At 34.8% G+C, this 12,594-nt stretch overlaps 1 protein-coding gene across 1 annotated transcript; it reads right to left on the minus strand.

The window, feature by feature from the left end:
* Positions 1-3,187: 3,187 nt before the first annotated feature.
* On the minus strand, positions 3,188-10,619 carry camkk1b (calcium/calmodulin-dependent protein kinase kinase 1, alpha b). Its single transcript, XM_079387084.1, has 17 exons — positions 10,479-10,619; positions 8,849-9,205; positions 8,332-8,379; positions 8,191-8,244; positions 8,011-8,062; positions 7,785-7,918; positions 7,482-7,518; positions 7,361-7,382; positions 7,178-7,266; positions 6,873-7,072; positions 6,741-6,794; positions 6,583-6,656; positions 4,751-4,838; positions 4,541-4,669; positions 3,993-4,096; positions 3,856-3,882; positions 3,188-3,726 (listed from the first exon to the last, which is right to left on the minus strand). The coding sequence occupies exons 2-17, from the start codon at positions 9,104-9,106 to the stop codon at positions 3,648-3,650; spliced, it is 1,449 nt and encodes a 482-aa protein (XP_079243210.1). The 5' UTR covers positions 9,107-9,205; positions 10,479-10,619; the 3' UTR covers positions 3,188-3,647.
* Between the last annotated feature and the right edge of the window lie 1,975 nt (positions 10,620-12,594).

The following is a 12,594-nucleotide window of genomic DNA, read 5'->3' on the forward strand; positions in this document are numbered from 1 at the left end:
TTAAAAACAGTACTGACGTTGCAAATTAATTGAAGCTAATGTCCTATCGCCATATCACCGATCCCTAAAAATGCTACGTTAAAGCATTAAGGCATTATAGATAATATGACTTTCTGGAAAGTCGCTTTGAAATGATGTGTATTGTGAAAAGTGTTATACAAATATTTGACTTTTGATTTGACTTGATATGACTGGCTCTTGTAGGCCTACCTGTTCAAACAGTCACCGAAGGACATCAATTTCACTCTAGGCCACAATTAGTATTTGAATATTTCACATTTAAGAGGATATAATTATCTTAATTTGTTACAAATGCAGCAAATCAGATATAAGAGATTACAGTAACAGAGTATAGTGCAGTAAAAATGAGATAACAAACCATATGTTTACATTTTAGGAACTTAATTTAAATAAAAGGGGTATTTTAGGTTTACTTATACATTTAGTTATTTTTGTAACAGCTTTACATTGAAATAAGTGCAGTGGTAATAGTAGCAGGAGTGTCTCTGAATAGTCCAGAGGGGAAAGGGACACTTCAGTGCTTCCTTTCCTATGTAACATGTCTATATATAAGAGCACTTACCAATGGTTTTGACCTCGCCACGGTTTTCACAAACTGCCTGTCTAATGAAAAAAAACCCAACCTGGAATGAATGCAATTCTAACTCTGTATAGACAGCAGGCAACCACATGGATGCTTACCATATGTTGAGTAAATAATCTGAATATTGGTAATGTGAACTGAGTCTTATCACTATAAGTGGTTGAGAACGTGAATTATATAATAGGAAACCCTGTTCATGTTTTGTCTTGAATAGCTCATGTGACAACAGATTAATTAAGAAAACTGAGTGTGGATTTGAAGGCTGAAGGTTTTATGTAAAGTGCATTTTTAGGATTACCAAGTAGAAAGTCATTGTGTTGCTCAGTTCTGTTATTATCACAATCTTTGCTACGTTTTTCAGAAAGATTTATTTGAACAAGTTTTAGATTAGAGAATATCACAGATTCTTTCAAGGATATTAGGTCATGTTCAAAATCAAAATAAATCAATTATATTTCTTTAAATTAATCATATAATATGACCATTGAGAACATTTTTCTCTCTCTCACACACACACACACACAAACACACACACACACACACACACACACACACACAGCACACACACACACACACACACACACACGCACATATGTATGCTCTTATATAGGGTTGGGTATCGTTTGAATTTTATCAATTCCAATTCCGATTCTTATCGATTCCCAGTTTCGATTCCAATGTATTTAAAAAAAAAATCAAACATTTAGATATTAAACATATTTATTCTGTGTCTGTTTTTACAAAACATTTAATTACTGCTGAATGCCATGAACAAAAATTAGCCGGCTACATAAAAACTGGACTCTGTGCAAAATAGAGCTGCGCGATTCTGGATAAATTGAGACTTTTTTTAAACGGAGGTTGTAGTTCTCTCACAATTCTGAAGAAAAAATATTAGACAACTAAACAAAATCTCATGGAATTTATGAAGGAATGATTCAATGACTCACTCAAGATTTACTCGTTACTCGTGGAAGAATCAGTGTTTTTGAATGAATCCCTTGAATTAATAATTCAAAGACAAATACATTTTTAACAGCCCCTTTTCACCACCTAAAAAAAAAAAAAAAAAATTAAAGATGTGCACACAGGAATTGATAGGTGCAATTAGTATCCGATTCTGGAATTGGAATTCATTTTCAATTCCCAACCCTACTCTTATAATAAGAGTTATTTAATGCATTACAAAATATGCAGTAATAAAAATAATGGGAATTTGAGAGAGGATATTGATTTTGTTAAATATAACTTAAATGGAGTGAAATGTGTGTAGGTCTTTGACACATTTAGTGAGATTTACCCTAGAGAACAAAGGCAAAATAAAAGCTTCTCAAAAAAAAAAAAAAAAAAAAATCAGTAATTGAACACACTGGGATTATCTGTTCTTTGCTTTTCTATGATAATTACACTATTTTAATGTTTGCCAGGTTTTTGCAGAATACTTTGGAGAGACACCACAAAGTGGGAGTCTAAATATGAATCAAATTAATATGCTCGCATCCTTTGTCCTGAATTACCCATGAGGCTGAAGCTCTGATATAAAAAGCCACATTGTAAAATCCAGTGGCCCATTTTCCTTCATTATCCACCCCAATCCCAACCCTCCTTCCAGCTGCCGACAGCTTCCCAGCAACACATATACCAACCTACAGCTCATCATGCCAGTCATGGCCAATAAAACACAACCATTTGTAGTAAGAGAAAGTGATGTCTTCAGTGTTATGGACTGACAATGTACAGATAATAAAGATAAGAACTGTGTCCTGGTATTTGAGGACTAAACTGTTAAACTCTTAAGAAGATAAAGGATAAACATAATGTCCTGCGAAGCTAATAAATGTGACACACACATCAACTATAGTATCAATGTATAGGCCTAGTTTGTTTAGACCCCTTGAAACTGCATATCAAAGCACAGTAGTTGACAACCATTCAAATTGTCTTCAGAAAATGTACTTATTTAGATCAAATCAATGCTCTTTGACAGATAAAACACTTATGCTTGATAGGATAAAGCTCTGTCATACATCCTGAAAGTGTGTTTATAATGAAATAAAGATTATTGATCATTCATGGACTGTTGAAGTGGACTGTCATCATAACCTTAAAAAGAAACAGCAGTGACGTTCACTATGTTGACACGTCTGTCTGGACCATAATGGAGCTCTTATCCTGACATACGATCTCCCTTAGACGGTTATGTTTAAAAAGAGTGGCATAGAGTCCCTGGGGTTTGTGTTGCTAATCAGAGAACAACCTCACAGAGGCACTAGAGTACATCCGTAGTGATTAATAATAGTGTGCACAAAAGGAGCCCAGGGGCCTATACTCAAAAGGCAATACGTTCTTAATATTCTTATTTTATGTGATCAAAAATACTTAATTACAATAAATGTTTAGCCAGTGACTATTATAAATAAATAAATAAATAAATAAATAGGCCTCTCTCTTTATTTTAACTTTAAAAAAAGTTAAATTATTATTTATTAAATACATTTTAATTATTTATTTATTCATACCATTTTTATCCCATCAATTAAAATTTATCACTAAAAAATAAATATAAATAAATTATATATTATTAAAAATTATTTTTTATTTTAAATGTTATATATGTGTGTGTCCACATGAAATGCACAATATAACATCAAAACCTCAAAAGGATGATGAAACAGCATACAGACCTTTGATAATAACACATAGACTTCTAATACATCTCATCAAAATGATCACATGCATATCTGTCAAATGCACTGATACACTCTTTTTACACATGCATTTAAATCGAAATTTCTTTCAATTTCACTTTAAATTTGGCACGTAAATGCAATGAAACACAAATATTACTCTAATATAAAGTATCACCAGATTCTGCATTATCTGTTAAAGGTACCTCCAAATCTAACCTTTCATCATGCAGTGTTTACAGTATACAGAATTCAAAATGTAACACGTCATGGTAATGCTCAAATTACTCCAGTGCAGAGGGGGGAAATGTCTAAATCACACAACTGGGCCAATCTGAAAAATGATATTTTCAAATTTAAGGAAAAGTTTCATCCTCGATAAGGTTTTCCAGCTCCCCCTCTCTGCTTCCGTTACTGTTACTGTTACTCCCTCTGCTGTTGGAGACACAGACCATCAAAATATGAATATGTATTAAACACACACACACATACTGAAACATGAGCACTGAGTTGAAATATTACATTTAGCTGATTATCATGGCAGTGAGGTCTACTGTGAGATACCTTAGAGGGCGAAACAGCGACATATCCCTGCAGAAATTATTAAGAGAAAGAAGAACAAAATATCAGTGTCAGTGAAATCACAGGTATTATGAGCATCAGTATTCAGTGGGATGCAGTGATGTGCATTCTGGACTTACAGAGTCAGAACTCCAGGGGCAGACATGGACCTGCCCTTCCAGCGGCTGGGACACTCGAACGGGTTACTGAAAGAGCGCTTCCTCAGCATGGACTTCACCAGGATCTTAAAATACAGTGCAAAACACAAATTCATTCTATTTTACTTCTTGATCCACAACAAGGGCCTTTTTTGAACCACAGATATTAAACAGTTGACGGTAGCCATTGACTTCAATTGTATTTTTTTTAATACTATGCAAGTTAATGTCTACCATCAACTGTTTGGTTACCAATATTCTTCAGAGTATCTTATTTTGTGTTCAGCAGAAGAAAGAAATGCATACAGGTTTGGAACAAATTGGGGGTGATCAAATGATGACAGAATGTTCATTTTTGGGTGAAAATACATTCAAATACAATTTTTAAATGTAAATTAATTAGCATTTTTAAATTAAGTAGCATTTTTGTGCTTAATTGTGTGTGTGTGGCAGAGAGAAACTAAGGGATAACTATTCCTAGTGGAAAATAAAAAATTCACTGTTTTCTCTTTTTCTTCACATGTACTCACCACAGCAGAAAGGCTGGGAACTAGTTTGACAGAGTTCTGCACCTCCTCCTCAGTGACCTCCACCACGGTGCAGTGCTCCTCTTCCAGAGGCAGAAGATCCGTGCCATCCAGCGTGACCCACGGGTGCAGCTGCCCACAGACTCAATATTACACACACACTCAGAGCAACGCTAACATCTACACTTAAAAATACTTTCAATATGATTTTACCTTGATTTCTGGTAACGTGATTCTAGTTTCAGGAACTTTGTCCAGCATTCTGATGATGAGATCCTTCAGCCCATCACTGATCACAGGCCTGTGCAAACAACACAAAAACTATTACACCATCCATCTATCTATCTATCTATCTATCTATCTATCTATCTATCTATCTATCTATCTATCTATCTATCTATCTATCTATCTATCTATCTATCTATCTGTCTATCTGTCTGTCTGTCTGTCTATCCACCGTCTGTCTGTCTATATCTATCCATCTGTCTGTCTTTCTACCGTCTGTCTGTCTGTCTATCTATCTATCTACAGTCTGTCTGTCTGTTTATCTATCTACGGTCTGTCTACCTGCCTGCCTGTCTGTCTGTCTATCTATCTATCTACCGTCTGTCTGTCTGTTTATCTATCTTCGGTCTGTCTGTCTGTCTGTCTATCTATCTATCTACCGTCTGTCTGTCTGTTTATCTATCTACGGTCTGTCTGTCTCTCTGTCTATCTATCTACGGTCTGTCTACCTGCCTGCCTGTCTGTCTGTCTGTCTGTCTATCTATCTATCTACCGTCTGTCTGTCTGTCTGTCTGTCTATCTATCTACGGTCTGTCTCTGTCTGTCTGTCTGTCTATCTATCTACCGTCTGTCTATCTGCCTGTCTACATGTCTGCCTGCCTGCCTGCCTGCCTGTCTGTCTATCAACCGTCTGTCAACCTGCCTGTCTACATGTCTGCCTGCCTGCCTGTCTGCCTGTCTGTCTATCTATCGTCTGTCTGTCTATCTACCTACCTACCTACAGTCTATCTATCTATCTATGTCTACAGTCTGTCTGTCTGTCTGTCTATCTATCTATCTACCGTCTGTCTGTTTATCTATCTACGGTCTGTCTGTCTGTCTGTCTATCTATCTACGGTCTGTCTACCTGCCTGCCTGTCTGTCTGTCTATCTATCTATCTATCTATCTACCGTCTGTCTGTCTGTTTATCTATCTACGGTCTGTCTGTCTCTCTGTCTATCTATCTACGGTCTGTCTACCTGCCTGCCTGTCTGTCTGTCTGTCTATCTATCTATCTATCTACCGTCTGTCTGTCTGTCTGTCTATCTATCTACGGTCTGTCTCTGTCTGTCTGTCTGTCTATCTATCTACCGTCTGTCTGTCTGTCTGTCTATCAACCGTCTGTCAACCTGCCTGTCTGCATGTCTGCCTGCCTGCCTGTCTGTCTATCTATCGTCTGTCTGTCTGTCTATCAACCGTCTGTCAACCTGCCTTTCTGCCTGTCTGCCTGCCTGCCTGCCTGTCTGTCTGTCTATCTATCGTCTGTCTGTCTGTCTATCTACCTACCGTCTATCTGTCTGTCTTTCTATCGTCTGTCTATCTATCTATCTATCTATCTATCTATCTATCTATCTATCTATCTATCTATCTATCTATCTATCTATCTATCTATCTATCTATCTACCGTCTGTCTGTCGGTCTGTCTGTCTATCTATCCATGTCTACGGTCTGTATATCTGTCTATCTATCTATCCATCCATGTCTACGGTCTGTATGTCTGTCTGTCTGTCTGTCTATCTATCTATCTCTCTATCTACGGTCTGTCTGTCTGTCTGTCTATCTATCTAGTTACTATATGATGAAAATATTAATATTACTTTATTTGAACAAGAATATTCATTAAAAGTCATTTTCCATTAGAAGATACAGTTCCTATGTCAGTTTCAGTTCCTCAAAATATTATACAATTTAATTAATATTATTAATTATTATATGATTTAATATCATCCCGTTTATTTCTGTTTTCCTATCATGGTTTAGTGCAGCGCTCGTGACTCACATGTCTGGGAACTCCACTGGCGCAGTCCTAATCTTTTCATGCAGGCCTAAGATGTATTCATCATGAAAAGGACACTGCACAAAGAAATATGAACAGATTTGTATTATATCCACAGATGCTCTTAACCACATTCACATTTTAAAAGTTTAATGTCTTACCTTTCCAAAGACGAAACAAAACATTGTCACTCCCATTGCCCATATGTCCAGAGCCTGAATCCAACGAGAGTCGTTTGTAAATAATAAAGAATCAGTGTCTTCACTGTATGTAAACTAGAATAGTCTCCTCACCTTTCCGCTGAACCTCAGGTCCTGGTCAGTCAGAGTTTCAGGCGCCATGAAAGCTGGTGTTCCTGCACTGTTTGATAGGAGAGCATCATTCCCCTCAAACTTATTACTGACACCAAAATCTGCGATCTTGATGTGCCCATCATCCCCCAGCAGCAGATTTGAGGGTTTGATGTCTCTATGTATGATTTTCTGATAGTGCACTAAAAATAAAACATGAAACAAAAACTAGCGCCAAATCCTAAAGTTTATAAATGACACTGGCAAATACAAGACAACTTAAAATACCCTAGACTAGGAAAACATACAGTATTCAATTCCTAGGATGATATCTCTGAAGTAGAAACGGGCCATTTCTTCTGATAGAGGACTGTCTGTAGGGATCTCCATCACTGGACTAGTACCAGGAGAAAATTTGAGAGAAAAAAACAAACTAAAGAAACATTCAATTTGTATATGTGTGGTAACGACCTATAATTACAAATACTCACCCTTTAAGTACCAACTCAAAGACTATGAAAGGGGCACACAAAATAAATAGAAAAAAATAGATCAAAGAGTAAAAAGTAAAGTGTTTTATATCGCAGACTGCTGACTAACAGAATGTCTTACCCATATGCAAGTTATCCTCAGCCGGATCATCGAGAACCTTCAGTTAAATAACACGGGAAAGATGCGCTTTAGTTAGTTATGGCAGAGTTGTTATTTAAATTAAAAATTGCTTGATAAAATAATAATAAACTAGATTAAAAAAATTAAATAAAAGAAAATGCAAAACATAAAAGCTAATTCAGAATAATAATAAAAAATACTATGAATAATAATAAAATAACACAGAGTTATAATTTACAGTAACATATTTGACTTGTATGGTAATGAATCGCATAAAAAACTAAAACACTGTGTTTGACTCACCTCAACTAAATTAACTATATTAAGATGGTCAAGTTTCTTCAAAATAGCGATTTCCTGATAAACTCGATCCAACAGGCCAGAATGCTTTAAAAGATTCTCTTGTGATCCATTGGATTCTCTGGAAGGAGGTCGCCCTACACAACCATCACAACATTAATGTTAATATTCTGCACACAAACTTCACGAGAGAAAGTCACAAGCTAAAATGTACATTTTCATTGCTTACGTGGGAATCCACACTGCTTCATTAGCTTCTTTTTGGATAACAACTTCATAGCCTGCAATAATAATAATTATAATAAAATAAATAAAATATTTTTAATAATAACTAAATGCTAAAAACAATCATTATATGGCTAAATCCTTATATCCTAAATATATAATTGTACAACACATATATGCTTACATAATACTGGTCATCATCTTCATTATATGCTAATCTGACCACCCCATATGAACCCTGGGTAAAAAAAACCCCAGAAGATTATATAGCCAATCAATCATTAATATTTAAAACAAATTAAGATATTTAAGTAGAATTACCAACCTTTCCTATCTCACTCTTTAACTTGTACTGGTTTAACTGGACACAATCCTGTGGGTAGAAATGGGAATGCATTACTGTATGCATTAAGAAATATGGCGATATTTAAATATATATATATATATTTTATTACACTCATATTTTTAGTGTGACTCAGTGACCAAAAACATAAAACAGCATTTTTTTTTATCTATATGCTGTAAAAAAAAAAAAAAATCTAATTATTTAGCAAGAAAATATTTCAGTATTTATTTGATGTTTAATTTAATGTCTTTCTTGCCATTTCTTTATAATTATATGTGAAATTTACAAGCAATTGTGTGAAAATGGTAAATCCTACACCTAAATCATGATTTCTTTTGGCCATGATAAACATGTATTCTATACAGTCTGATATTGTGATGGCTCTAATCAATTCCATTTTAATATTTGTGAATATACTCCACTGTATATATATATATATATTGTCAACAATTTGAGGTAACGCTGCTACAAAAGTATAATCTCCTGCTCAACTCACATCCCCATCAGAGATAGACACCCGCTTCGATTCAATAGTGGGTCGTCTGGCTATTCGTGGGGTGACGCCATTCTGGTAACTGGATCGCTCCTGCAGTGACAGCTTGCGATCGGAGAGATTGAGGCGATGTGGGGTGGTCCTATATCCATTAGGAGGGGTCTGTCTGTTGGCAGCCATGTTCATAGCTGCTACCATGTCCGCCAGTTCAGAATGGTAATCAGTGTCCAGATCCACTCTGTTGACTGTGTCAGCACTCATGACTGTCCTGCTTCAGTCTGAGCTGCTTAGAACAAAGTACTCATCTCAGTGAACATTACAGAGCCCGGTGTTCTTCAGAGGGTCCATAGGAACATCAAACTGTAAAAGCAGAATTGCATAGTTTAGTTTGACAGCAATACGATCCACACTCACTGCCATAAGTTCCAACACATTTAAGTGATGCTTTGTTCTCTTTATACTCTAGAACATTTCATGTTTCATGTTTAATATGGTTTTATTACTGCTATTATGAAAGCATACAAAATGGACCACAGATAAAGAGAACAACTCATAAAACCATCTGTACTTACGAACATGCATCAACAGAGAAGATATATTGTAAAATAATGGCTTCATAATGGCTTAATTAACAGGGAAGTACAAAAATAAAAACTAAAATGGTTCAAAATTATAATTCAATTTATGGTACTGTCTCATTCAAGGTTACTATGATTAACTAAAACCATTAAAAAACACAAATTTGCATTACTTGAAATAAAATAAACATTAACTTAAAGAAAAACGATTTATTTTTACTACACATTTGTCATTTTTGTTTAGTTTAATTTGAAGTATTAACATAACTAAAATTAAACCTTAATAAAAACTATATAGACATTAAACAAAAAAAAAAACTAATAAATCACAGCAAAAATACAAAATTATAGGTAAAAAAGATCAAATAAAATCTATAATCTACATTGACTGAAATCTAAAAACTTACTTTAGCTAGTTGCTAAAACTTATTCATTATTAAACATTTTCGTTTAAGTTAATTAAAATATGAAGCAGTATTAAAATAAAACTAAAAACTTAATGAAAACTATATAGATATTTGTACAAACCTATAAAAGACTAAATTAAATTAATAAAACTTTAATTATAGTGACAATAAATAAAATCGCATAAACATGAACTGAAATAAAATATGAAAAACTTTTTCAGTTGAAGTATTAAAACTAAAACTGAACGTTAACTTATATAAACGTAATAACTATACACTACTATAAACATTACTATATAGAGGTATAAAAAATACGAATGAAAAATGCATAACAACTGCTAAACCTTTAACAAAAAGTACAATAAAAAAGGAGAAAAGAAGAAAATCTAATTCAAAATTAATAATAAAAAAACTAATAGTATCTCAGTTATACTAAATAACACTGGTCTGATTTTGGCTATAAAAAAATCATAAAAATCAGTCTAACCTCAGACATCATATATTGTCTGAGGTATATCAAGTAGGATGTGAAACACTGATATCTTATACAAAACATACAAAGCATTTGACGTATTACAAAAATGCTGCATAAGTGCATGACCTCAATCAAAAAAGATTTCTAGTTTTTCCTATAGAGTTATTACTTACATAGAGCAGCAAAAGATTGAATTGCCAGCCAGAGTGTTGCATGGTCTTCCACTCATCAGGCAGAAAACACTGTTGTGCCTCTGAAGCCCCGAGGACTCCAGACTGTTTGGGATCACTGAAGCAAAGAGGATTAGCTAGCATGGTCACATTTAGTCCAGCGTGGCTATATCTGTTCCAAAAGACTGTTTACATGAACAGACAGCAGTCAGTGAAAGGACATAAACAGTGATCAATGAGTGACACTACGTCATTCTGAGAGCAAGTGCTGTAAAGCACCTACGGTGTGAACACACAAAGTAAGACAAGTTAGTCCTGTTTGTAGGGTGGAAAGGAAATGATGGCAAAGTGGCTAAGTTCTTGAATCTTGAAGTTAAAGTATAACAGGATTACACTTTAGAGTTAAAGTAACACTCTTGAGACAGTTTATCAGGTGGGAAAGAAGATCAAGTGTTATGTAACCTCATTTAGGACGGCAAAACTGAATTTAATCCCAAAACAAAGATACTTTTATAGAACATGTCAAGCTTTTTATAATCGGTGCATTGTCAGTTATGTCATATAACACTTTCCCCTGTACTCAGAAGGGTCATGTATCATTTTAAAATTATATATTTTAATGATATGTTAGTTTAATGAAAAATAATGTTGGAATATGTAACAGATGGCAGTTTTATCATTCATTTGGCCGTGTTCATGGTATTATAAAGAGAGTTTAATGCTGATACATCAACAAATATCTCATTTTAAAAAGTGGTTTAACCATTTTACAAATGATTGAAAATCACAGTTAACAGGGTTGACAATAGCAATTCTGTTGCTAAGCCTTACAAAATTAAATAAGTGTAAAAAACGAGGACACACTTGTCTGGAAGGATGGTTATATCGTTTTGAGTTTTGTTTATTTATACACCCTATTTTTCCCGTAAGAGCGGGTATGGACATTTATACAATTTATGGGTCTGGCTTCCAGCTATCTTTAGCTGTATAAAACAGCTCGTTTTGCTGCTTGAAATTGCAGATTGATGTATCTTGCCATATTATTTTAATGTATTATCCGCATTGAAAAATAAGGGGGATAAAACAGGGGAAAGTAAAATGGTATCAGGGTTGCCAAGTCTTTTAATACTACATTCTGAGAGAATAAATACTAGTTATATGTTTATTATATGAGCATATTTGCTATATAACAAAGGGAATTTGGAAACAGGTAGGCCTATAAGAAGAAAAAAAACAGTCAATAAATAAATAAAGCCAGTATGTGGATGATCATTATTCACGTTTCATAGAATGAAACAGATAACTCCTATCTAAACAGTAGAATACACGAACAGATAATACGGCTACTATTTTCTAAGTCTAAGGCTATTCTAACAATTCTAGAGCTGTCCAAGGTGCTGAAGGCCCTCATACATTTTGACATGTTTTTGTGCTTGTCCTCGTCTACATTTATCAAGGGTGTTGGAAGAGAATGTGTAATTCTGTGTTGGTATTTTGGCGCCAATGAAAGCTCAGAAATCCCTAGTAACCAACCTCTCTGGAGCTCATGATCATGTTACAAGATGTACAAATGCAGCATGATCTCACAGCATCAGTAGCTCAAGTCCTAGGTGAGAGACAGTGTTTTCATAAATGGGCTGCAATGCCTCTTGAAGGGGATTCGATGCTAAATTTGGACTATCTCAAGTGTTTGAACTCTGCTCAACTTCTGGAGCTCCTGGAAGACGAGGAAAGGATGCGAGAAACAGTCAGACACAATTCAAAGGTACTGTTCAACACCAAACTACGAGTACACAGTCACGAACAACAAAAAAAAAAAAAAAAAAAAAAAAAAAAAAAAAAAAAAAAGGACGGTTGTCAAATATTAGTTCAACTAAAAATGACAGATTATCTAATTGCAAAAATTGCTCAAAAGTTAGTTCTGAGAAAACGTCAGGTAGCATTTGTTTACAAATTCCAAAGTGTGTAAATACGTTTATAGTGTCATTGTACATGACTTACCTGATCTGAAGGACTTGCATGCAGTTACAGCATCTTCAGAGGTGTAAAAAGATGTTGATGGCCTCCAACTGTTGGCTTGCAGAGCAGAACTTAGCACATCAGCCACATCTGAGCAACT

The sequence above is a fragment of the Barbus barbus genome, assembly GCF_936440315.1.
Source record: "Barbus barbus genome assembly, chromosome: 31".
Taxonomy (NCBI): Eukaryota; Metazoa; Chordata; class Actinopteri; order Cypriniformes; family Cyprinidae; genus Barbus; species Barbus barbus.